We start from the raw sequence: 26443 nt of genomic DNA, 5'->3' as shown, positions 1-26443 counted from the left end.
ATAAACCAAGATAAAGTGTCCTACTCTCCGGTTTCGGAACAACGTCCATTGTGAATGTAGGTCACACGTAATTGAAAGAAAATGTCCGATTGTTTGCGTTAAACCAACCAGGGAACTACTGATATTTGTAAACCGCTAAGCCAAATCTCGCGAGACTATCAATCACAGCCTATTGTGAATGGATCTTTACTTCAGTCCATACAATATCCAACGGGAAAGAGAAATGGTGTAGGCAATCACAACTGTCCCCTTTGAGGAAGGCGGCATTGCTTATGCGTCTGGCAGCTTCACATGTTATCATTCAGATTTGATGAACCTCCATAGGTAGATTACCCCTCCAAGTATTTACGACCATATAGGATTATTCGTCAATACCTGGTAATTATTTGGATTGGAAGTCTGGGAGTTTATTGTTTAAATAACGTTAGCTCGAGATAGTAAACGACCGTATAGGACAATAGAGAATGTACAAGGCAATCAAGATGTGTAAACACTTTAAGGTATTAGGATAACAACAGCCATTAGTCGGAAGAGCTACATTGATACATACAATGTAACGAGAACGCCTTGCTTGATACTCAAACGACTGGACATCCGGGTTTAAACTGGTCTTCAGCAACTCATGCTTGTCGTAAGAGGCGACTAATGGGATCGAGTGGTCAAACTTACTTGATGCCTGTCATCGTATATCAATTACGTAGATCGATGCTCATGATGTCAGTCACCATCATATAGCTGGAATGATGAGGCGTTAAACAACAAAACTAAAGAAAGAACTAACATCAACAGCTAAACTATCATAAATGTTTGAATGATATAACTGGCTGGATAGTATAAACTTGAACATGGATTTGATCAAGACCTTGCTAGGCTGAAAATAGTCGCCGAAACATTGCACATTTAAGGCCCAAAACACAACTACGGTATCCGTATCAAATACAGCACAATCGAATTTCCATTTCTTTTCATTGTGTTTATTTCCAGCCACCATCAAACAAAGGTGTTTGCTTTCTTTTGCCCAGAGGTTTGTGTAGTATTTAATAACATACACTTTGCGGCACTAGTTTCAAACTGGCGACTTCCATTCCAGACTATGCTTTAAACGTATTTGCAATCAGTCATACAGCCCCCCCACAGTAGTTTTGTGTTGAGCTTAATAGGTTGCATGATTAGGAAACATATTCCGCCAAAAATGTAACATTACAATATGAATATTTAATTTTTATTTTTGTATTACAACTTGTTTGTATCGTTATTTATTGTGTAGTTGTCCGATTTTCGATCATGAACGTTGGTACTACTTATTTTCGTTTATCCAACATACTCGTTAATCGGACATAATCATATGCTAACAACCATGTCGTATTAAAGGGCATTGACTGCATGTAGTAGAGTGACGGAATAAAAGCATTTGTTGTCCAAAGAATCATTAACATTGATTAACAATTGGCGTACATGTATATTGAAAAATAAATTAAAATGAACCCATTACAAAAACTATAGAGGAAAACACTTAAATATACACACTGTCATTTTGTCACTGTGACCTGAATCCTTAGGACGTACTTATGTTCCTCAAAACAATAATGTCGTCTTTATACGTCTGTAGCTTTATTCTGGCCTGAAGATGTCCTTGCTAGAGTTTGTCTGTAGTCACGCTTTCTGGCATACTGGATATCCCGTGATACATCAAAAATGTTTGACAATTGAAAGGTGCTTCCGTTCAGAAGGGTTACAGCAACACGCACGTTTCCAAGTAAGTAGTAATTGCTGCCGGAATAAGAACGGCTGTCAGATCAAGAGATGGACAAGTTGCGTGAAGATGGCACCCGAGACATAGACGTTATCACGCGAGTGTATTTTGGGAGGGTATATCTTTTATTTGGAACAAACATTATCATTCTTAAATTCTGTCGTCGAAAAAAATATTCTCATCTCTTGAAAACGGTACCAAACCAATAAAACTTTCCTGGTATGTTTGCATTGTCATATGCACGTCACATGGTCAATCGGACAGTGACACATGGTATTATTCCAACTGACTGTTATATTTAGACCGTGGCGTAACTACAATATGAGCAAAATGATAATTACCTCCACATTAGTTTGTCAATGATCATCTTTCGCGGCAATCGATGGGTCCGGCAGCTAGAGTAATTGCCCTTTGCTAAAGGGAAGCTACTCTAGTCTATGAAACGTCACGTATGAGACGTCACGTATGAAACGTCATGTCTACTGGCCTATCACAACGTTAAATGCATTAAGATGTCCCACACAGCGACAAAATAAAATAAAGTAAATATTTGGGCCTTATCAAAATGCTTTAAATTCTGGAAAAGACCTCAAGTCGCAGAGCCGACAAGCAGAGATAAGGAAACTGACCCCGCATACGTCCTCGCCAACTGAGCTTCCCAATTTACGTTTCCAAGATTGCCTACACTTGTAAAAGGCCTCAGCCAGCGATCCCCTTGTCAGACACTGTTTTTCGGTGTCTTGGACTAAGATTCTGATAATGATAACACCTATCCCAGTAATTTGTCAAGAATCCCGATGGTTAATTGTGACCCGATCGGCAATAGAAAAGAACGCCATGTTTGTTTGTAAACACTGATAGTAGTACCTACCTTACCTTTTATACTTGCATATTTATCCGTAAATGACCCCACGGATATCGTGTTATCCGTTGGCTTCATCCTGTCGGGAAACCTGTCCTTTTTAAGATAAAATGTTCTATCTTTGCATTGTTTACATTTGATTAGCGAAATGGGGAAATTGAGAAGAAGGAAACAATATAATAAGTGTATTTGGACAGGCTATATATGCATATATGTATATCCGACAATAACATCATCATCATCATCATCATCATCATCATCATCATCAACAACAACAACAACAACAATAAACAAAAACAACAACAACAACAACAATAAAACAAATGTATTCAAACTGTCAATACATACAACCTCAACATCATCATCGTCATCATTATCATCATCATCATCATCATCATCATCATCATCAACAACAACAACAACAATAAAACAAATGTATTCAAACTGTCAATACATACAACCTCAACATCATCATCGTCATCATTATCATCATCATCATCATCATCAACAACAAAAACAACAATAAAACAAATGTATTCAAACTGTCAATAAATACAACCTCAACATCATCATCGTCATCTTTATTATCATCATCAACAACAACAACAACAATAAAACAAATGTATTCAAACTGTCAATAAATACAACCTCAACATCATCATCTTTATTATCATCATCAACAACAACAACAACAACAATAAAACAAATGTATTCAAACTGTCAATACATACAACCTCGTACCCATCTCAAAAAGGGGATGAATGTAGGTTCATTGCGAATACGGTCATATGCCAAAGAAGACACAAGTTTAAACGCGTACTTTAGTGTGAGGCCGGGTAACACAACAACAACAACAACATCAACAACAACAACAATAACAATAAAACAAATGAATTCACACTATGGTCTCATACAACCTCGTACCCATTTAAAAAAGAAGTTGAACGTAGGTTTATTGTGAACAAAGACATTTGCCAAAGGAGACACCACAAATCGTTTTTTGTGTGGGGACGGGCCGACGATCTATGAATTCTCAGGGCGCGGCCACCCATCCACCTTCTCTCTTCTCTTAAATTGTACTCATTTTGACAATTGAACTTGGTGTGACAAACAAACCTTTTAACCTATAGCCTACCCCTTCAACTCCCGGAGGTGACGGGGGGTTGTTTTGTCAGAATATGCAGGCTCCTCTCCAAAGAATCGTTGAAAGGGAATATGATATTTGAATCCGATTTCTACAACGCACAATGGGATTGATTCTGGGTGACAAATCACCCCAGAAGCTACGTGTGTCGTTAGCATTATGCAGGAATCGGGGCGTAAATGCATAGTTGCCTTTACCTGGATAAATGTAAGCAACATGATGGAGAACAGCTACGTGACCGAGGTCAGCAATGTGACGGAGAACGGCAATGTAACCGACGTCAGCAATGTGACGGAGCACAGGAACGTGGCCAAGGTCGGCAATTTGATTGGCGGCATGACCGAGGTCAGCAATGTGATGGAGAACAGCAACGTGGCCGAGGTCAGCAATGTGACGGAGCACAGGAACGTGACCGAGGTCAGCAATGTGACGGAGAACAGCAACGTGGCCGAGGTCAGCAATGTGATGCGCGGCGTGACCGAGGTCAGCAATGTGATGGAGAACAGCAACGTGGCCTAGGTCAGCAATGTGACGGGGCACAGGAACGTGACCGAGGTCAGCAATGTGACAGAGAACAGCAACGTGACCGAGGTCAGCAATGTGACGGGGCACAGGAACGTGACCGAGGTCAGCAATGTGACGGAGAACAGCAACGTTACCGAGGTCAGCAATGTGTCGGGGTACAGGAACGTGACCGAGGTCAGCAATGTGACGGAGAACAGCAACGTGGCCTAGGTCAGCAATGTGACGGGGCACAGCAACGTGGCCGAGGTCAGCAATGTGACAGAGAACAGTGACTCGGTGAAGATCCTTCAATGTGCATATGCATTTTAAAACTTCCAATACAAGTAATATTGAATTTTATTCCCGAATTGTATTTACAAAAGTAATTCTACTCGAGGATATGCCAATTCACGTCACTGTTAAGATTAACACAAATATGATATGACCACGTAGAACATTCCCATAACATATACATATACATATACATATACATAGACATTAAAGAATCGGAATTCAAGGATAAGTCATTGAACACTTGTCCGTCAGCTGAAAGCTATGATCTGGCGCTCATGATCATTTCCAGTCAAGATCTAGACGTGATACTTAGTGCCCTCTATATCATTAGGGAAAACATTTATTGCCCCATTGATCTACACTATAAACTGTGAGTCAGCACACACAGAAAGCGGTGTTTGATTGTCGTGAGAAACTTGCAAGGACCTCTAATTGTACCCAAGCCAAGACAAACGGTGTTGGTAATGTAACACAATAGTATATAATTATTAAAATAGTGCCGTGTTGATTTATGCTGTCTATTGATTTTGTCTGCAATAAGAATAATAGTTGAAAATAGCCACGCTTTTCAGTCTATGATATACTCTGTTAAGTAAACATTGGGAACAGTACTTTTTGTCAAGTGCATAATATTAAAGTTTTGATAAGACTGACATGGTACATATTATTAAGTAGTCTATTTGTTTACCTTACGAAGTACATGGGGGAAGCCCCCGTTGGGATTCCGGGCTAGGATTAGCCCGACCTACCTATGCTGGTCGTAGGAGGCAACTTAATGGCTCGGTGGTCAGGCTCGGTGACTGATTGATTGGGCGTAGGCGTTTCCCGACGGCGTAGACCGCTGCTCAGAACACCAATCATTGGATTGTCCGGTCCGCCGTCATATAGTTAAAATGTTGCTGAAAACACCACAAAAAAAACCATAATCGCCCGCAGACCCTACTTTACTGTGTCAATGCTAGCGCTATAGAAATGTGTCTATTAATGGTCCCATGGCCTTGAATTGCCTACAGTGATTAAACGCGATGAAATATTTCTTTTTTGACTAAACATGTGCATATTTGTCATCAGTATTCTTTACCAGCATCGTTCTTGACACAGCATCCGTGATGAAGGGCCAAGTTGCTCTTATGATTTGCTTTTGATGTATGGTTCGAGATCCTGCCGGCAGTTTCTGTTTTTCACAATTATAAAAAAAGCCGACATCCGTCGGCCAAAGTCATTCCGGCTATTTGATTAACAGTTTATCTCCACATGGGTGTATCAGCTAATGGGCATACACTTCAGACAAAAGAAACCATAGCAACGAAATTCAATGTGGCGGAATTGGCAGTAAATGTGTTATGACGACCTCAAACAGAAACTTTAAACGATCTTTTTAGTCTTAGAACTGACTTCAGGTGACGACAACAGTAATGCTGAAAAAACACTAAGTGTAGTTATAATGGGTTTGGACTTAGATAGATATCTTGGAGGGGGACTGGCCTTCAACTTACATTATATGAGACTGGTTTCATCCTGTTTTTAGCCGACGTCAAAAACATCGTGAATGAATATCTAATTACAGTGCGCTAACTTCAGCTGTGACAGTAAGAATCATCTGTCAAACTCCATGACGAGGAATGAACGCTAAAGGAAGCGAGCAAAGTGGTGGCCAGCAGGGCAATGAGCTGCACGCGCTCTCTCTCCTCCGTGGAGGACTTTCGTGCTCCTCTCAGTTAGAAGGATCGGCACGTGTTCACCTACAATGATCTTATTGACTACAATTGAAAAATTAAGCACGCATTGAGAAGATATTCGATACGGAGTTAACTTGACAGTGAATTGAACATTTCCTCCTTTTTTAATCAAGATTGGATCAAGTACGTACAGGGAAATCCTCTCAGAGACCCAGAATTCCGGAGATAAATGTCAAACCGTTTGAGCTTTTAAAACGGGCATTGTTCATTTATGGTAATCGTTAAGCAGGAAATTCTTGGCTCTATCACTGGGAACGGAACAGTTCGGATTAACGGAGTTATCTTAATATTATGCACCCGAGCATAAGTTAATGACGGGTTATATTTATACGTGTATTTAAAGTGTTTACAGAGTTGTCACTGTAGCAGGGCGTGGAGTCACTCCACAGATCACATCCTTACCTTGTCAGCTTGCTGACGGGGTCAACCTCTTTGGTCATGTGGACCAGGCGTCCGACCTCGGATCAGAAGGTCCGTGGTTCGAATCCCATCACGGGACTCGGAAATTTTATGGCCGTTACATTGGCGCCCAACGTGGGGCTGAGCACGTTCATATTAGATTTGAGCAAAATAAGCCTCAATTCCCTACTATGCGGCCCGGGACGTGCCTTCTGTTGACGGGGGAGTATGTAGCAGGGCGTGGAGTCATCCCACAGATCACATCCTTACCTTGTCAGCTTGCTGACGGGGTTAACCTCTTTGGTCATGTGGATAAGGCGTCCGACCTCGGATGAGAAGGTCCGTGGTTCGAATCCCATCACGGGACTCGGAAATTTTATGGCCGTTACATCACCATTGTCTCCCGTAGAAATATATTTTGCTGTGTAGCGACAGCTGTGCCAGGATCCGCTGCTCCTTGGTTCGAATCCCAGACTACAATTACTTCGTGCATTTAACCACCTGTGTTGTTGAGCTTTCCTCCCCCATTAATCTGACATGCCATCATATAACTGAATCAATGTTCAAAGCTGTGCCAAACCAAATTCACTGACATGTTTACCATTTCGTGATTTCCAGTGATCCAATCATATAATGTTCATCTTTATGGTGCCTTTTACGCCCCATGGAATCTGTTTTGTCGAGAGGTTAATCTCTAGCGCAGACGTTTTATGTTATTGTATTGATTAAAATGTTATCCACAATGAGGTTCATTGAACAGGAGTATCGCACGTATTAAACGGCTTGCTTGCTTAGATCTATTTATAACGATTCGAAGTGAGAAAAAAGAAGTATGACTTCAACTTTCAGATGTCGAGCAGGATTCAAGCAGCTCCAGCCTTTGGTGTTAACATGTCACAGCTTTTCGGGTACAATGGAGTATGCTCTAAGACTTTCTTAGAAGATTTAGAAGAGCGTCAAGCGACTCTTGCTAAAACGTTGATTGATCAATTCAAGGCCTCGGGAAATCTTTCATGGGAGACATGTGGGAGATATTTTCAAATTTGACGCATCAGTGACAAAATTGATGTCCTGTGAAATGCCTATTTTGACTTGTATCATATGTTCCCATGTTTTAGCAGGTGAACAATTGACTTGCCTTTCCATGTGTTTGTGACGGGTGCCACCGGGGGAACAGGATACGCTCATCTTTTCGTGAACACCATTGTATCATCACCATTTGATAGTGATTCATAAACCCAGGGTCATGATACTGTCAGAATCGAACCATCGACTTAAAAGCTGTAAGTGATTTCTTATGATTGTGGAAATGTTTTTCGTCACATTTTATTTATTTGTTAATCGTTTAACGCCGCACTCAGCAATACTGGACGACGGTCTGTAAATAATCGGGCCTGAACCAGACATTCCAGTGACATGAGCATCGAGCCACACAGTTGGGATACGATGACGGCTATATTCAGACCCGGAATCCACACAGGTGACTCAGAATTCCTCTAAATATGACAGAGCATGTATCACATATCTGCAGAACAGCTTCTCGTCATCTGCGTAATATTGGCAGAATAAGAAATTGTCTCAGTGAAGATGAAGCAGTGAAAATCACGACAGCTCATACATCTAGATTGGACATTTGTAAAGGCCTCCTCAGTAACATCGACAAAGATCAGATTCAACGACTACAGCAGATACAGAATATTTCAGCCAGAATAATTACCCAAACCAGAAAGTTTGACCACATCACTCAAGTTCTAAAACGACTCCATTTCTTGTCCATTTCATCACGGATCAACTTGCCTACCAATGCTATAACAATGGAGCTCCAACCTATCTCTCAGAGTCCTTACCTCCTACCAACCAACGCGTTCGCTACTATCCAATGACAAAATGCTCATCTCAACAACACAAGCTGTAACGACGAAAAAGATCCTTCAAATATGCAGCAGCCTCATTGTGGAATGATCTACCGTTGAACATAAAACAATCCCCAAACTTGTCATCATTTAAGAGACAGTTTAAAACATTCCTTTTTAGACATGCTTTTCCCTAAACTGTTTCTTGACTCTGACTCTTCCAACAAGCGCGCAGAGAATTCTTTACTGTGTGAAAGTTGGCCCTATACATGTGCATATTACACTGAAAGGCAAAAGAAACGTCACTTCTGAAAATACTGATAAAACTTAACAGACACTGGCAGTTACATGTTCTGTGGTCAATAAACTCATTTATCGTTCTTCTGCTTCTTTTTGTTGCCTTAAAGTCCATTTAACAATTGAGTTTAAAATTGAGTGCTGTGCCCAAACGCAGCCTACAAAAGTGCAATGGGACTCAGTTGCGGAAAAAGTCTTGTCAAAAACATAATGCACGTGCATATCGTGGATGGTATGGGTATAAAAGACACCAAAAACTGTTAAGATGGCTTTCGTTATTTTGATTCATCAGCCATGCCAAGATTATCGGGTAATGAGAGACAATAAGCGATCGGAAGACTGCAAGCAGGCCAGAGTGCACAGGTCGTTGCAAATGCATTCAATGTCAACGTCAGAACAATATATTGTTTGCAACATCGCCACAACACCGACGACCGACCGCGAAGTGGTCGTCCTAGAGTCACTACTCCCAAACAAGATCGGTTCATGATACGCCAACATCTGCAGAACCGATTCCGAAAGGCCACTGAAACAGCTGGGCAAACCATTGGCAAACACCAGCGTGCCATCAGTGATCGTACAGTCCGACGTCGCCTAACTGCCAACAACATCTCGTGCCATCGTCCTGCTCGTGTACCCATCCTGACAGATCGTCACCGACAAGCCCGACTGCAATGGGCCAGGCTGCATCAAAATTGGCGTCAACAGCAATGGAGAAGAATAATCTTCACTGAAGAAAGTCGCAACTGTGTTTCAACGGTGGATGGCAGGGTCAGGGTCTGGCGAAGGAGGGGCCGAGACCCGTGTGGCGGCCCAAGCATCATGGTTTTGGGTGGAATCGGACTGAACCTGAGAGTGGAACCTGTGGTCTTTCAGAATATTGGTCCAGGCAGGGGTAATGGCATCACAGCTCTCCGCTACATTGACCAAGTCCTCAGGCCCCATATCGTGCCTTTGTTTGCCCGTCATCAAAACCACACCTTTCAGCAAGACAACGCCCGTGTCCGCACTGACAGAGTCACCAGGGACTTCCTCCAGCAGCACAACATCCAAATCATGCCTTGGCCTGCCCTCGGTCCGGATTTGAATCCTATTGAACACTTGTGGGATGAGATCTAACGCCGACTCAACAACGTACGCCCAAGGCCGACAACTACAGCAGAACTGCGTGTAGCATTCCTGAGGATATGGGCCCATATCCCAATGGCCTTCATCAACAGGCTAGTCCCCTCCATGTACAGGAGATGTGTGGCTCCTTGGCTCGTTTTAGAAAACTGTGGAATGCCTTGTTTTCACCATCAGTCTTGACATGCTTCACAAGAGGATCATCAGACAAATAAATGTGTGAAAAAGTGCACAATACAATTCTATCATGAATAGCTTCCACATTAATCAAACCACGCCCTCCCATCTTAATTGGCAAACATAAACGACTGAGGGAAGAGCAAGGGTGGTGGGATCTATTGTCTGACATGATTCTTCGTGTGAGGGTGTCAATACCCTGAATGAAGCATAGCATCGATCCAATTGCGTTTATCGATACTCATGATATCAATCACTGGATTGTCTGGTTCAGACTCGATTATGTACAGACCGCCGTCATATAGCTGAGTGAGGCCTAAAACAAGAAACCAAACCAATCAACAAACACGCAAACTTTCCAATTGTGCGCCGTGCATTAACATACACGTGCAAATTGTGAATATCGACCTGAAAGTTGATGAGATGTCTTCATGAATGTGTACTGAAACTAATTTCAAAACAGATCTATTTCTATTGAACTTCTTGTGAATGACGTCAACATATTGTTTACAGATCATCATCACTCACTTGGGGTTATAAACCAACCCCAGAAATTCCGTTGACGTGATCATTAATGAGACATCGATTGTTGAACTAAACATGAAATATATGGCATGTGCATGATTATGTACAATGGATGTGACGCCATAAATTGTTCCCGCAGAGAAAAAGACATTATCTTAATATCATTGTCATTACATTACTAAGTTCTTGATACTTATGGCATTTATCAAGCGTGTTTTGTTTCTCCAATCCCTTTTCCTGGAAAAAAAAGATGACAAGGAAATAAAATATTTATCTTTTGAGAGAAACCAAATTAAATGTTGTAAGTTTTCTGCCATGATGTATAACACAGCTGACATAAGCAGAGTAATGTATGTAAATCGTGTATAAGAAGGGAAAGTAATGCCAAACTGCAGTTATAGGCTGCCAGTTAGGACATTAACATATATCACGTCAGAGTAAGTCATCCTGGGGTTTTAGAAAATTGTTGTTATCTGTTTGAATGGGCGAGTAGGTTCGTGTTGCACCTGAGTCATCACCAGACCAGATGCGTCACGACAGCATATTAATAAGCGAGGATGCACCAGGCCTTGGGTCCCGTTTCTCAAAGCCATCTTCGCGCTGGGGTGATCGTAGGTCCCATATTTTAACATAGGCTTAGGACAGTCGAAGCGCGTAAATCGCTTTGTGGAACAGATCACAGTTAAACCAGTGATTGACTGCAGGAACATCGATACACGCCTTCAGACACGATGGCGACCACTCAAACACTAACTACCCGATCATGTTCAGTTGCTGTCCCGCCAGGCTTGTGATGGGGATCTACACTGCTCTGAAGTCCCGGGGTCCTGGTCGTCAAGTTCAGTGTAATCAGATACGCGAAAGATAGAGAAACGTATGTTCCTTGACTTGCTCACTTGAGAACGGTCACAACATGGGAAAATGTGATAGTTTGAAAAAGAAATATGTTCAAGGAAGACCAAGAAACTATAAGCCTACATGGGATAGTGTTTTCAAATACGTATTAAAATAATTATCAAATTCTACTGTGGGGGCATCTAACTATGCTGGTCGTTTAATACGACCAAATGGAACGGGTCGACATACTCGGTCACTTGCATGTCATAGTACCCCGATGTCTAAGATCGATGCTCACAATATTGATCGGGCGGTCGGTTAGCCTAGTGGTTAAAGCGTTCGCTCGTCACGCCGAAGACCCGGGTTCGATTCCCGACAATGGTACAATGAGTGAAGCCCATTTCTGGTGTCACCCGTCGTGATATTGCTGGAATGTTGCTAAAATCGGCGTAAAACCATACTCACTCACAATACTGATCAGTGGATTGTCTGGTCCAAACTCGATTATTTCCAGGCCGCCGTCATATAGCTGGAATATTGCTGAGTTCGGCGTTAAACAAACAACAATTATAGTGTAAAAATGTATAACATGTCGTTAAGTATCGACTGCCTTCGTCGCAGAGGCTGCAGAAGGTGTTGAAGGAATGTACTTTTCTCCGTCACGTCCTCGCACACTCTTCGTGTAATTATTTTTTTTTAATTCGATGCCCTGTGCTCACTTACTTAAACTCGTCAATGGTTCAGGGAAATCCATATCAATGTCCGATCAAAGCAACAAGGTGTCACTACACCACGGCTACACTGCGGTTGGCGATCGTACAAGCCAAGAAAAGTATGTCTTGCTTTATGCACGTGACTGCCCTAAATTACTTACCAAGGGCTTTATGTTGCAACCTAACATCAAATTAACCCTGTCGTTGCTTTTTAAAAAATTAAGTCCTGCATTTTATGATGTTAAGGAATAAAATCCGTAATCAAAGGTTCCTGAGATGAGCTTGTGTTTCTCATCGCGTCCTCAAGGACTAACCAAGACATGATTGATCCTGCTAACTTGACTTAAAGACGTGCAACCTTTATAGATAACATCTTCTTTATTTTTTGTAACAACGTTTCTGAAAGAAAACGTAGTGACTAATGCTGACACGATATACACAAACGTTTCATGTTCTACCAACTTCTAAATGCCAATGGTTTACTCTAGGTCAGTGAGTTAAGCTTCGCGTTCAATGTTATGGCATTTATATAGCGACGTGTGTGCGCGTGTGTGTGAGCGAGTGCGTGCGTGTGTGTGCGTGCGTGCGTGCGTGCGTGCGTGCGTGCGCGTGTGCGTGCGTGCGTGCGTGCGTGTGTGTGTGTGTGTGTGACTCCTTGTACTAGCCAGGAATAATGGCTGCTGCTTTATAGTGATGCCCAACTGAGATACCATGCCACAGTTTTAACATGTATACCACACTCAGACTCATTATATTGACTCCAAGCCGACCTGTCCTTGCTTTTTCCATTAATATCGGGCGCAAGACAGGGACACAACAAGTACCATCCTTTAACGTATTTGGGTACGACGAACCTGGGGTCGAACCTGGTTACCATTAAACGAAGCTGTTATGAAAGACATGGCAAGTCCCACCAGACAGAGCATGTGTTCCACAATGAAATGTCTTCAATTTACTAGGTAACAGATTGGGGTCGCAACCCAGATAATACTCGCCTGATCCAGGGTCACCACATCACAATCAGCCGTCGAACAACGGTCACTAGCCCAGGAGTATCGATTTGCTGGGACAGATTTCAATTTGTTGGCACGTCACCCACTTCCAAGAAATCGTTTAATACCATTCCTTGTATATCTCGCTGGTAAGATCTTGTTTTGTCTTATTACGGCCGACTTCTGAACCAACGCTGTAGGGCTTGTGAGACTACCGTTTGGTTTCTACAGACTTGGTCCAGTCTTTGTTTCAAAATATTAAAAAATATTAAATATATATATATATATGAGATGTATTCAAAGAATTTTTTAAAAAATCCACGTAACTCTAATGCATGTTAACAAAGGCATTTCTTTCGAAAATATGGTATTACGTTTTCCTATGATCCAAAGATAATTTCATGTCCTCATAACCACGTGTGGGGATTCTGAGGTAGAATTAGTCCGACGTAATCTATCCTGGTCGACTATGGATCGGGTGGTGACCTCACACCATCGTACCCCGACGGTGTGGTGTGCTGCTCATCATATCAACCACTGGTTTGATCAACACCATTACAGCTATATCACGGTGTCCTGTAAATAATCGCTGCATCACTCCGGGTTTCCCTAGCACAATTAGCTGACACGCCGTGACATAACTGGAATACACATAGCGTCTTCAACACCATCCCACTCACCGTAAATAACCCAATCTACACACGGCAAACCAGCACACGTGACTGAGAACACGAGCAGAGATCCAAGCCCTCGCTCTACGATACTGATGGCACACATTTAGACAATATGACCAATATATTGGCCCTGATTATTCACGGGGACAACATTTCACGGTGCCTGTTGCTCACCTGGTAATGCTAACCGCAGATGACCCGTCGGTCCCGGGCAAGGCGCTTCTATATTAAATTATATGTTTCACATGTAGGCGTGACCTCTAGTCCTGTGAGGTCGAGAGACCTGTTTCACAACGGGGTTAAAATGTCAATACGCAAATATCGTCACAAAACGTGCTGTAACGTCATGGGCTTATACGCCAGGTTACTGTTCCACAGAGCGATCTTACCGCTACGACTATCGTAAGCCTATGTTAATGTATGAGGGTTACGATCGCCGTAGCGCTAAGATCGCTGTGTGGAACGGGGACAGGTGGAAGTGGAACTGGTTTTAACGTCGCGTCCAAGATTATTGCACACATATAGCGACGTGCATGCACGTATATGTGTGTGCGTGTGTGTGGCTGCTTGTACTAGTCCGGACTGATGCCGATTTATAGTGCTAGCTCACTGAGATACCATGCCGCAGATTAACATGAATACCCCACTCAGACACAGTATACTGACTCCAAGCCGACCAGTCCTTGCCGAGCGCCTGACAGGGTAACAACAAGTACCATCTTTGAACGCCTTTTGGTATGACGCGGCCGGGGATCGAACCCCGGACCTCCCGCTGTCCGGGCGGACGCTCTTCCTCTGGACCACGGAGGCGGTCGCTTATAGCCAGAATGTCGTAGTACTGTTCAGGGCTGTTCATGAGAGACGGGGCCTGGTTATTCGGGCTAAGCAGCATACATCCATTGCGACCTTGACTTGAACTGCCTGCCCATTCACTGTAGACTAACATCTACTCTCTGAAATGAACACATCTTACATAAAAAAAACAGTTGTTCAGTTATCTTAATAAAAATATAATAAAAAGGAGCCCAGTGACTCTCTTCAGATACTGCAGTGATCTAGACTGGCCAAACATTATAGACTTGCATGGGCTGTATTTGATATATATTTGTATCAGGGTCTGTAAGACAGACTACATTCACTGTCATGCCGCGATAACCAGATTAGTGTGGACAGGGGAGGTTGTATTGTATCTTACACGTGCCCCTGCGTCTGCCCTGTTAAGACGCTGATAACATTAGTCAGTGACGTGGAACAGCTGGAGTGGGCATTATTCAACAAATCACGGAAACGTTCATGCTTCGGGAGCATCCTTTTCATACCGGTTGACAGCGACTAAGCTACATACAAGCGTGCGTCACCATGGTACTTGGTCTGCCATCAACACACGGCTAAAGTAATCTAAAACATCGTAAATCCCGCTAAACGCACTTCGATTAGTTATTGCCGAGATTTATCTACACATTGTAAACAAACAGAGTACTCGCACACATACATGTACAGTGTATGGGATGTCATTGCACGGCGCCAGGCGTCGTGTCTTATTTGCTACGGATTTGAGAAAATTACGTGTGGGGCATGGGCCATGGGGATGTGTATAAATCGTTGGATAGATGCAACCAAACTTTCGAAACAATACTTTATCTTTGTCTCACACGGTTATAATGATATGCGTACATACGAAATACTTAAATAATTATGAACATATTTTCCGTCAATTGCTAACTGTAAATTATTAGACGAAACATGTTTACATTATTCGGCAACAATCACAACAGCTGTGCTGTCCTTGACTGGTTTACCTGCCCTAGAGCGCTTCCGCTCCTCGCCTGCAGCCTCTAGGGGGCGAAGGGCAGGGTACCAGTCTAGCTCTGTCCGATCTATTTCCCAATACAGCATATCGCTATGTGGGCAACGTTGACCCAGTTTCCTTGTAGCGACATATTAGCACTTTTGGACAATGTGAATAATTGACGTTTCGGGCTACAGGCACTCACAACGTTGTGGGTTTCAACTTTAACAATATATGCATGTCGATCTCCATGTGCAGATCTACTTCATTTTAAAATAATATCACAAAATTGTAGCTATAACTTTGAAAAGATTAATTTTGAAAAATATTAATAACTGTACCACTGTAGATAGTTCAATGTCAACAGTATCATGTAAACCACTATGATTGTGTGAACTTAATACCCCATGTTCCTTAAAAACAATAACAAATTTTCGGGAAGTCATTGTTGTGAAAACACATAACTAGTTTTGTTTTTATAATATATTTGTTTTCTACTTTTATATTACATAAATATTCTCATTCAGCAACCCATACTTGCTGTAAAAGGCGACTATGCTTGTCGTAAGAGGCGACTAACGGGATCGGGTGGTCAGGCTCGCTAATATGTGATCAGCGCATAATATGTGAGTGAGTACTTGTTGTTACAAGGCCTTATACGAAATTCATGAGCACGCATCGACGTCACTGGGGTACGATGACACACAACGCCAAGTGTCAGAGCCGAACATCAGCCATGCACTTGAATTATACGGCCTGTATAAAGACACTGTTGTAAGACCGGTCACCAGTCTTAACAGTGTTGGACAATCAGCACAGAAATATGCGCACTGGGTAGGAGGAACAAGAGACCAATCAAATTATACACAATCAAAGGGATACAATTTCTACAAATCAAAGTGATTGCTACAATTTATGCTAATCAAAAGGACTTAAGGACCATCCTAGTCTTTCATATCACTATCGATAATTTGTTAGGACAGATTAACTATAGTGATATGAAAGAATCGGTTTATCCTTAACTTCTTTTGAGTACTATAGTTACGATGAGAGTCTCTCCTGTGGTAGGAGAGAGCATTCCTCTCTTTTCCACTCTCCATAGTCCTTTGTTTTAAATGGTGTTGAGGCGATCCGAGTGTTATCCGTGGTCTCCATTTGTCGTTTGGAAACTTCCGTATACCACAAATAACATGTCAGCTCAAACAAGCATGTGTTGTATACGGCTTAAACAAAACATTTTCTTCAAGTTCCATCACTGAATCGAAATACGCACATTGGTACAATACACGCTTTGAAAATATTCCAAGTAACTGCATATTTTACGTACGCATCATACACATTCACCTTGTGGCCTGCCGTAAGCAAGAGCCATATATGAATTCTGCCGTTAGCAAGAGACATATATGTTTAGTGAAGAAAGTAGAAGAACTATACTAGTAAGAAGGCGCGATAGACCGCTGGTTAGTAAGTTAGTTTTTCTAGTGTTGACACTGATTGTACTCACGAATCTAGATCTACATGTACAAACGGGGACAGTGTGTGTGATACGTACGTAAAATAAGCACTACCAACCACGGATGACATGTGCAGATCGGTGGATGCTGGTGAGGCGATGTGAACGAAATGGGGTTGAACGCCGTTCACAAGATTATTCTCTCTCCGGGCAGGCGCTCTGTCTTCTATTCCAGGGAGGCGGTTGGTGTGTGGGCGGCGGGAGGTGTGTGTGTCTGACAAGACTGCATGAATAGGGATATTAGTTATTTAGAGTGGATATACCCATACTCTTCAAAATATTCCAAAAGTTATCAACTTTCCATGGAATCTCGAATTCCGAAATCTATGGAGTTTTTCAATAGAGCAAAATTATTGTTCACATCTACAGTTTTTAACGTAACGTCACATAAGTTTCCAAAATAGATTGTTCAACTTCCAACACACTTTTAAAATTTATTAACGCGTTCATTTAATTCATATTTATTGTATCTAAGGTAGGTGCATAAAGCCACAATAACCGTGGTAAAGAAGGAAGTGGCTCTCGTCAGGTGTGTTTGTTTTTGTTTGTTTGTTGTTTAACGCTACACTCAGCGATATTCCAGTAATATGACAGCGGTCTGTAAATACTCGGGTCTGGGCCAGACAATCCAGTGAGCCTGACCATCCGATCTTACGACAAGCATTGACGCCTTTCACTGCAAGCGTGGGTTGCTGCAGACCTGTTCTAACATGGATCTTCACGGGTTCTTTCGTCATACATGTACACTACGGATTAGTAAATGGGTTAATTCTTACCAAGCCCGTATACTTGCGACCGGAGAACTTCTCTAAAACACGCATACCGTTTCTAAATTACAAAGAATAAATTGTTTAAAATTCCCAGCAAGAACTAAAGCTAAGTTATAACTTTTATATGGTCACGTCAGCATAAAAGTTTATTAATCTGGAACACGACAATCCCATTTCATCTATTCGTTAATTGCAAAATGAAAAATAAAAACATGTGCATCGACCGGGAATCGAACCCGGGTCACCCGCGTGGCAGGCGAGTATTCTACCACTAGACCACCGATGCTTACGAACAAATGTTCGCTTTGTAACGTAAACATCCCTGACTTCCTGTATGGTTGGCCTCCACTTCCGCTTCAGCCACGTTTCATTTTAATCCAAACAACCATTGCAGACAAGCGACAACGAGTAGGCAATAAGAAAAACAACTAATGGAGCCGACAAGGACAGACGAAATCGACGGGCTTTGGAGCTACCTCAACTCCGTAAGTGCGCGTAAATCATGAGAGAGTCTTGTTGCAAGCCTAGCTAGCCATGTCGCTGATAAGATGTATTGAGGTCCTCAGTTTTCGTTCACATTTAGTGTTTCAACTCCTGTATCATTACTCCAAGTAAACAAGTACATTTCCTGTGAGCGACATAGACATACCTGTTACGAATGGACATTTTGGTCTTCATGAACAAGAATTATATTATTATATTATATTATCAGTACAAAATTCATTACGATTTCCCCTAGCTTTTACAGTGGCATCCTTTGGCGAGAAAAAATAAATTATTTTGAAATTTTGGTGATAATTTTGGTTGCAAAAGGGTCACGATGTCTATCATATTATCTCAAACAGACTTCATGTTTACACCTGCATTGGGCCTATTACAGACTCAGACATTCAAAAGTTTACTTCATTGGTATGATAAATTATGTAGATCTGGTAGATGTGACCGCAATGTAGACCTATAACTACTAAACAAAATGCCAGTCTGGAAAAACAAAAATCTACAGGCAGTGTTTGGAATTAGTGGGATCCAGGTGTTCTTGAGGTCTTCTACGGTATTGGAATAAAGGACTCTCTCAGTCCTTAACTGTAAAAACATTAGCTAACGTTATGACAAGGACACCTTGACTTTTGTACTTAATGTTAAACATTGATATGTTAAACAAAATACAGTTGTGTTTGTAGCGGGATGTATAGGATTTTATGAACTAATTTAAATGTCTTGTTTATCTCTTGTACTGTGACCGCCTCCGTGGTCTAGTGGTAGAGCGTCCGCCCGGAGAGCAGAAGGTCCGGGGTTCGATCCCCGGCCATGTCATACCAAAAGATGGATACTTGTTGTTACCCTGTCTGGCGCTCGGCATTAAGGGGCTAAAACAAGGATTGGTCGGCTCGGAGTCAGTATACTGTGTCTTAGTGGGGTATTCATGTTAAACTGAATCTAATCTCAGTGAGCTAACACTCTAAATCGGCACAAGTCCGGACTAGTACAAGCAGCCACACAAACACACACGTACATGCACGTCGCTATATAAGTGCAATAATCTGGGACGCCACGTTAAACCCCATTTCACCTCACCTCTTGTTCTACAGTATGTAAACCAGACTACACACTACCTTTGTCAGACAGTGAGTGAGTGAGTTTGGTTTTACGCCGCTTTTAGCAATATTCACGCAATATCACGATGGGGGACACCAAAAATAGGCTTCACACATTGTACCCATGTCGGGAACCAAACCCCGAACCAGGTCTTCGGCGTGATGAGTGAACGCTTTAACCGCTAGGCTCCCCGACCGCCCCTGTCAGACAGTGAGGTGTAGTGGTGTAGCTAAGAGGTTCAGGTGTTGGTTTAGATTGTCATGACCTAGGTTTTATTTTCCTTCATGGGTATAAACCTACTCTTTGACTACCCAGCATTATAAACCTCCAGTGACGTCATCCGATTGTTCTCGTCGGGTTAAATGTCATAAATACGGATGTTATAATATTCCCAGGATTTTATATAATAGCCCAGGTATTTTATATAATATCCCCAGGGTTCTATATAATATGCCAGGTATTTTATTTAAGATCTCAGGGATTTTATTTAATAGAACTTCCGTTTATTTGGTAACATATGAATGTTTTTCTCGATAAAATTTGGTTGTATTTGAACACAATGTAATGAAATGTAAAATCAAATGACAAATATTTTCTTTATATTCCTGCGGATCGAACACGCAACCTTCGTGTCTGTAGCCCAGTGAGTGTTCCAGCAGGCCACAGATGTGCTGATATATCAGAGTGCTTTCGTTAAGAATGTCTTTTACAAGTACCCGTATGCCATCAACAGATATTTTCTCACATTTCCTAAGGCTCATTGAAAGTATGTTTGAAAATGTTGATAAATGTTGTTATAAATATCTTTTTTGGGTTTATAAGTTAGATATAACCCTCATCCTCGGGATAAAATCTTGGATTTGGGCTTGTAATCTCATAAAAACCCTCTGGCAAGTTTTATCCTACACATTATATCGGTTGAACATATTGATGAAAACGGTCGCCTCTGTGGAGACTATAGGTCAGAAGAGATCCCCAGTATGAAACATCACTCAATTATCATTGAGGGGAGTAGATCTAATGCACTATCTGTTGTGTCAAGTTGATTCCAAAATGTGTTTTAAAGAGGAACTACTGACTTCCTGCTGGTATTTCAGATTGACTGGTCCGAGTGTTGGCTGTGGTGTTTGGGAGGGTTCCACGTCATGTGTGCTCTGATGACCTACCTGACCAGACAAGGGGGGCCCCTTCAGGCTGTGTACTTTGTGGTGCTATGTGAGTACACTGTGGAAACAGGCCAGGCACTGATAACACACACACACACACACACACACACACACACATTGCTATATCAGTATGTCCGCGAACTGATTCTGGAAATCATAATATTATTACTTTTCCAAATGAAGTGCCAACCCTAGGCCTAAAAATGAACATGTAATTATTGCAAGTAGCCCTGATTTTACAAAGATACATCTCACTGATCCTTTTTAAAACAAAGTCGAATCAAGGTATCAAATACTACAATAATTAGGTGATAAACACACTGTGTGGAACTAGGTTACCTAAAGATTTAACACGCTTAGTTCAATATTTAACTTCACAGTGTGAGGTTTCAAATGTTGTAATTAGTATTAATTGAGAAAGCAGTACTTTTCTTTAAATATCAGGTTCTGCAGTGATGCGGCTGTCAAATCTGTCGTTAAAAAAGTGTGTCTCTTATTTATTTCAAACACATTCATTTCAAGATTTACAGTACGGCATTGACACTTTCCTCAATCAATCAATTTTAAAGGTATCCTTTGGCAAGAATAAACAAATTATATTGCATGTTTAGTGTGAATTTTGGTTTGCTTCTTCTACACTTTGCACCCCTGATTTAACATTAACATCAACATCATGTCAATTATGAGACAATTATGAAGTGTTCTCAGATTTAAGACTTAAGATTTCAATTCCAAATGAGATTTCTGGGCATTAAAATCCATGTGCAGCCTGTTTTCTTCGTGGCGGGGTTCAAGGGATTTATTCTCTCACTCAGAAATGTATTTCCCTCCCAGGCGGGATGCACAGTATTTTATCAAGATCATGTGAACCAATCAGATCTCATCATTCTGACATGGAGGTAAGATACTTTATTATGTGTGACTGGACTTGTGTCTGTATTGTGACCATGGTAACACATTTCCCTCCCAGTGCTACAAATGAAAGTATGTTCACCTGGAATCTGAAAAGTTGTTTATAACTGTGCATTATTTTCATTTTCTGTTTTCAGTGATGTTGGTATACTTTGCTGAAAATTTGAATACAATAGCTGCTCAAAACTGGAAGTAAGTTTAAATCAGACTGATTACTGTAAATCATAATATAATGTGTGCTGTTTGAAGGACACTGTCCTGTAGCTGGAATATTGCTGAGTGTGGTGATAAAGGGTACCCACTACCTCATGTTTTCCTACAGACTTCTGTAGTACTGTTACATTTCTGAAAGTGACGAGGCAATCAACTGCCATTTCTTGTACACACATGCACAGATTGGCCTCAGAACTGCAATAAAATCACAATATTGTCCATCTTCTCGAGCTCCATTTCCGATTACAGGAGCTTACACATTATCTGCACAATTTCGCAAAGTGGAATCTGGACAACATACAATCCTTGTACAATTGTAGGAAACAAACTTTCATGTTGAATTATCTCCCTTTGATTATGTCTAACATCTCGCTGAACTAAACAGAAATTGTTTCCATAATTCTCTTACATGCTCAGTACATATTGTGAAGTAATTCAGATTACCAGTGACCCTTGGTCATTGACCTCTGAAATGATATGACCCGCTGATTGAGGCTGCCACCCCCACTTTGGTACGTGAGATTAGGGGATCCTCTTAGACGGTATTCAGGACTCGGTAGTGTGATATGTGGGACGCGAATGAAATCATATTCTGTATGCAGATTCAACATTTTAAACAAATTAATGGTGTGCTTAAAGGTTTTTTCCGTTATAATAATTATTTTGTTTTTAAATTCATTTATTTTTTCGTAATTTAACGTCAAATCACACACCCTTTTCTAGTATTCAGGATGAAGAAATGAGATTCATAATGAAAAATTAGATGGTATTTAGGATTCAGGGGAGGAGTGGGTTGACACCCTCACTGATTCTGAACAACACTGGTCCCTGGCCCAATCTTTCTGATACTTGACACATGACTATTCATATCAGTAGGAAGCTCTGCACATACTAGTGTTCAGTAGTTACCATGGAGTGTTGGTCGTAAGTTCTGTTTGTTTGTTTGTTGTTTAGTGAGTGAGTATGGTTTTACGCCGCTTTTAGCAATATTCCAGCAATATCACGGCGGGGGACACCAGAAATGGGCTTCACACATTGCACCCATGTCGGGATTTGAACCCGGGTCTTCGGCCTGACAAGCAAACACTTTAACCACTAGGCTACCCGACCACCCCTGTTTGTTGTTTAACGCCGCAGTCAGCAATATTCCAGCTTTATGACGGCAGTCTGTAGATAATTGAGTCTGGACCAGACAATCCAGTGATTGACATCATGAGCATCGATCCACGCAATTGGGATATGATGACATGCATCAACCAAGTCAGCGAGTCTGACCATCCAATCCCGTTGGTCGCCTCTAACGACAAGCAGAGTCCCCTTTTACAGCAAGCATGGGTTGCTGAAGACCTATTCTAACCCGGGTTGGTCTTAAGTGCTCGCTTTAACATAATGAAACAATACACAGCATTTTGAAATGCCATGTTCGTCATTGTCTGTGAAGGAATAAATTGTATTTTTTTAAAGATAATAACTCAAAATAATTAATAACTATGGTTTCAAATTGTCTGTATGTTTGCAACATCACTAATATTGTTATGTTTTCTTTGCCTTGCAGAAAGTTTTCAAGACAGCAATATTTTGACAGTGGTGGACTCTTCATATCTGTAGTGTATTCTGTTCCTCTGCTGGTCAACTGTCTTGTCATTGTGGTGAGTAGTTACTGGCCAACTGTCTTGTCATTGTGGTGAGTAGGTACTGGTCAACTGTCTTGTCATTGTGGTGAGTAGTTACTGGTCAACTGTGTTGTCAGTGGTGAGTAGTTACTGGTCAACTGTCTTGTCATTGTGGTGAGTAGTTACTGGTCTACTGTCTTGTCATTGTGGTGAGTAGTTACTGGTCAACTGTCTTGTCATTGTGGTGAGTAGTTACTGGTCAACTGTCTTGTCAGTGGTGAGTAGTTACTGGTCAACTGTCTTGTCAGTGGTGAGTAGTTACTGGTCTACTGTCTTGTCATTGTGGTGAGTAGTTACTGGTCAACTGTCTTGTCATTGTGGTGAGTAGTTACTGGTCTACTGTCTTGTCATTGTGGTGAGTAGTTACTGGTCAACTGTCTTGTCATTGTGGTGAGTAGTTACTGGTCAACTGTCTTGTCAGTGGTGAGTAGTTACTGGTCAACTGTCTTGTCATTGTGGTGAGTAGTTACTGGTCTACTGTCTTGTCATTGTGGTGAGTGGTTACTGGTCTACTGTCTTGTCATTGTGGTGAGTAGTTACTGGTCAACTGTCTTGTCATTGTGGTGAGTAGTTACTGGTCAACTGTGTTGTCAGTGGGTGAGTAGTTACTGGTCAACTGTCTTGTCATTGTGGTGAGTAGTTACTGGTCAACTGTCTTGTCATTGTGGTGAGTAGTTACTGGTCAACTGTCTTGTCATTGTGGTGAGTAGTTACTGGTCAACTGTCTTGTCATTGTGGTGAGTGGTTACTGGTCAACTGTCTTGTCAGTGGTGAGTAGTTACTGGTCAACTGTCTTGTCATTGTGGTGAGTAGTTACTGGTCAACTGTCTTGTCATTGTGGTGAGTGGGTACTGGTCTACTGTCTTGTCCTTATGGTGAGTGGGTACTGGTCGACTGTCTTGTCAGTGGTGAGTAGTTACTGGTCAACTGTCTTGTCATTGTGGTGAGAAGTTACTGGTCAACTGTCTTGTCATTGTGGTGAGTGGTTACTGGTCAACTGTCTTGTCAGTGGTGAGTAGTTACTGGTCAACTGTCTTGTCATTGTGGTGAGTAGTTACTGGTCAACTGTCTTGTCATTGTGGTGAGTGGGTACTGGTCTACTGTCTTGTCCTTATGGTGAGTGGGTACTGGTCGACTGTCTTGTCAGTGGTGAGTGGGTACTGGTCAACTGTCTTGTCAGTGGTGAGTGGGTACTGGTCAACTGTCTTGACAGTGGTAAGTGGGTGCTGGTCAACTGTCTTGTCATTGTGGTGAGTGGTTACTGGTCAACTGTCTTGTCAGTGGTGAGTGGGTACTGGTCAACTGTCTTGTCAGTGGTGAGTGGGTACTGGTCAACTGTCTTGTCATTGTGGTGAGTGGGTACTGGTCAACTGTCTTGTCAGTGGTGAGTGGGTGCTGGTCAACTGTCTTGTCAATGGTGAGTGGGTACTGGTCAACTGTCTTGTCAGTGTGGTGAGTGGGTACTGACCAACTGTCTTGTCATTGTGGTGAGTGAGTGCTGGTCAACTGTCTTGTCATTGTGGTGAGTGGGTACAGGATGAATGTATCAGGAGACAGCTGCTGTTGCAGATGAGAGAAATGACACAACTATGTTGAGGATGAATTGAGGGGACAATTGCTTTTGCAGATAATGTGGCTGCTGGCAACCGGGACGATGATGGTGAAGATGAAGAAGATGAAGCTTAAACACCAGGCCAGGAACAAACAGAAAGAAGAGGAAAAGAAGGAAGAGGAGAAGACAATAGAGGAGAAGACAATAGAGGAGAAGAAAGATGACTAAGTGAAACCTACAGGGTCAAACTTTTCTCCTGACTGCATCAAACATTTGACACGACTGAGTCTAAGATTTGACCTTATAGAGTGTTTTTTTTTATGGTGATATGTGTGTCTCTTGCTTCATGGTGCAATGTGTCAGTGACCAGATTCTGTGACTTGGTCAGCCGTTATGCGACTTAGTAATATAACTCCGTGACACTAAGGTGGCCCATGGATGCTTTCCAAGACATCCAGACTTCTTGGACTGACCTTGTAACTATTACTAAGACCTTGTGACTTAGTTACATGGCCATGTTACTCAGTGATTTGATCCTTTGACATGGAAAGACATTGTGATCTGAGAGTGTGACTGCCTGTCTCTCACAGTCACGTGTGAGTTACCTGCCCATATTTACAATGCTGACAGATACAAGGACTTCTGAAGGAAGTACCAGATAAGCTGCATATCTGAGTGAAATACGCATCAGAAATGCAGAAAGACGCAGTAAAATAAAATCCAAGCGTATCAAATACGCAACGAACATTACAGATACACTACAAAAATAAAACTTGTGCGTATCATGAAAATATTGTGAAGTAACCCTGCGTATTCGATTAGCAAATCAGCAACTTATTTTGAAATTATAAATGGGCATTCCATCAACCTTGCCAAACTCCACGATGACAGTTACATCATGATTATTTGCCATCACACTTTCTTGTGGAAGTATCGTGGTATTTTTGAGTCCTGTAAAGCTCTCGATACAGACACCAGTTTTCAGGGACTAGATGAATAGTGTTTAAATATTTAACTTAATTACCCACATGTGTAAAAACTAGTGGGTAACAGAAATTTGAATACCCAGATAGAATTACTGATACCCAATGATTTTAAAATGCATGGGTAAAATACCCACAACATCAAAAGCTTATCTGGAGCTCTGAGTACTCAGATTTAGGGAACAAGGCATTGTTGTTCTCTGCACAGACATACTGTTTAATGTGTATGGTGAATCTTGAAATGTACCTCTGGACACTTTTTTGGTGGAATCGATGGAGGGATGATATTCAAACACAGGGAGTGTATAAAGGTATTATTGTTTTAGTTTCAAAGACATTTCTTTAATAATACCTGGTCATCTTTCTGAGGCAAGGGTGTTAACTGACT

General features: G+C 41.7%; 1 protein-coding gene across 1 annotated transcript; it reads left to right on the top strand.

Moving 5' to 3' along the window:
• Positions 1–18299: 18299 nt before the first annotated feature.
• On the top strand, positions 18300–25852 carry LOC124131599 (transmembrane protein 18-like). Its single transcript, XM_046494968.2, has 5 exons — positions 18300–18445; positions 20654–20771; positions 21772–21826; positions 23403–23496; positions 25148–25852. The coding sequence occupies exons 1-5, from the start codon at positions 18392–18394 to the stop codon at positions 25298–25300; spliced, it is 474 nt and encodes a 157-aa protein (XP_046350924.1). The 5' UTR covers positions 18300–18391; the 3' UTR covers positions 25301–25852.
• Positions 25853–26443: the final 591 nt, after the last annotated feature.

The sequence above is a fragment of the Haliotis rufescens genome, unplaced genomic scaffold (assembly GCF_023055435.1).
Source record: "Haliotis rufescens isolate VD_foot unplaced genomic scaffold, xgHalRufe1.0.p SCAF_1, whole genome shotgun sequence".
Taxonomy (NCBI): Eukaryota; Metazoa; Mollusca; class Gastropoda; order Lepetellida; family Haliotidae; genus Haliotis; species Haliotis rufescens.
This window is presented reverse-complemented; position numbering and strand designations above follow the sequence as displayed.

What these genes read in the sequence shown, in the direction of transcription:
- LOC124131599 (XM_046494968.2), top strand. Translation starts at nt 18,392, where the DNA reads ATGGAGCCGACAAGGACAGACGAAATCGACGGGCTTTGGAGCTACCTC. An exon ending in TTTGGAGCTACCTCAACTCC is followed by an intron (nt 18,446 to 20,653) that starts GTAAGTGCGCGT and finishes CTGGTATTTCAG; the next exon opens with ATTGACTGGTCCGAGTGTTG. An exon ending in TCAACTGTCTTGTCATTGTG is followed by an intron (nt 23,497 to 25,147) that starts GTGAGTAGTTAC and finishes TTGCTTTTGCAG; the next exon opens with ATAATGTGGCTGCTGGCAAC.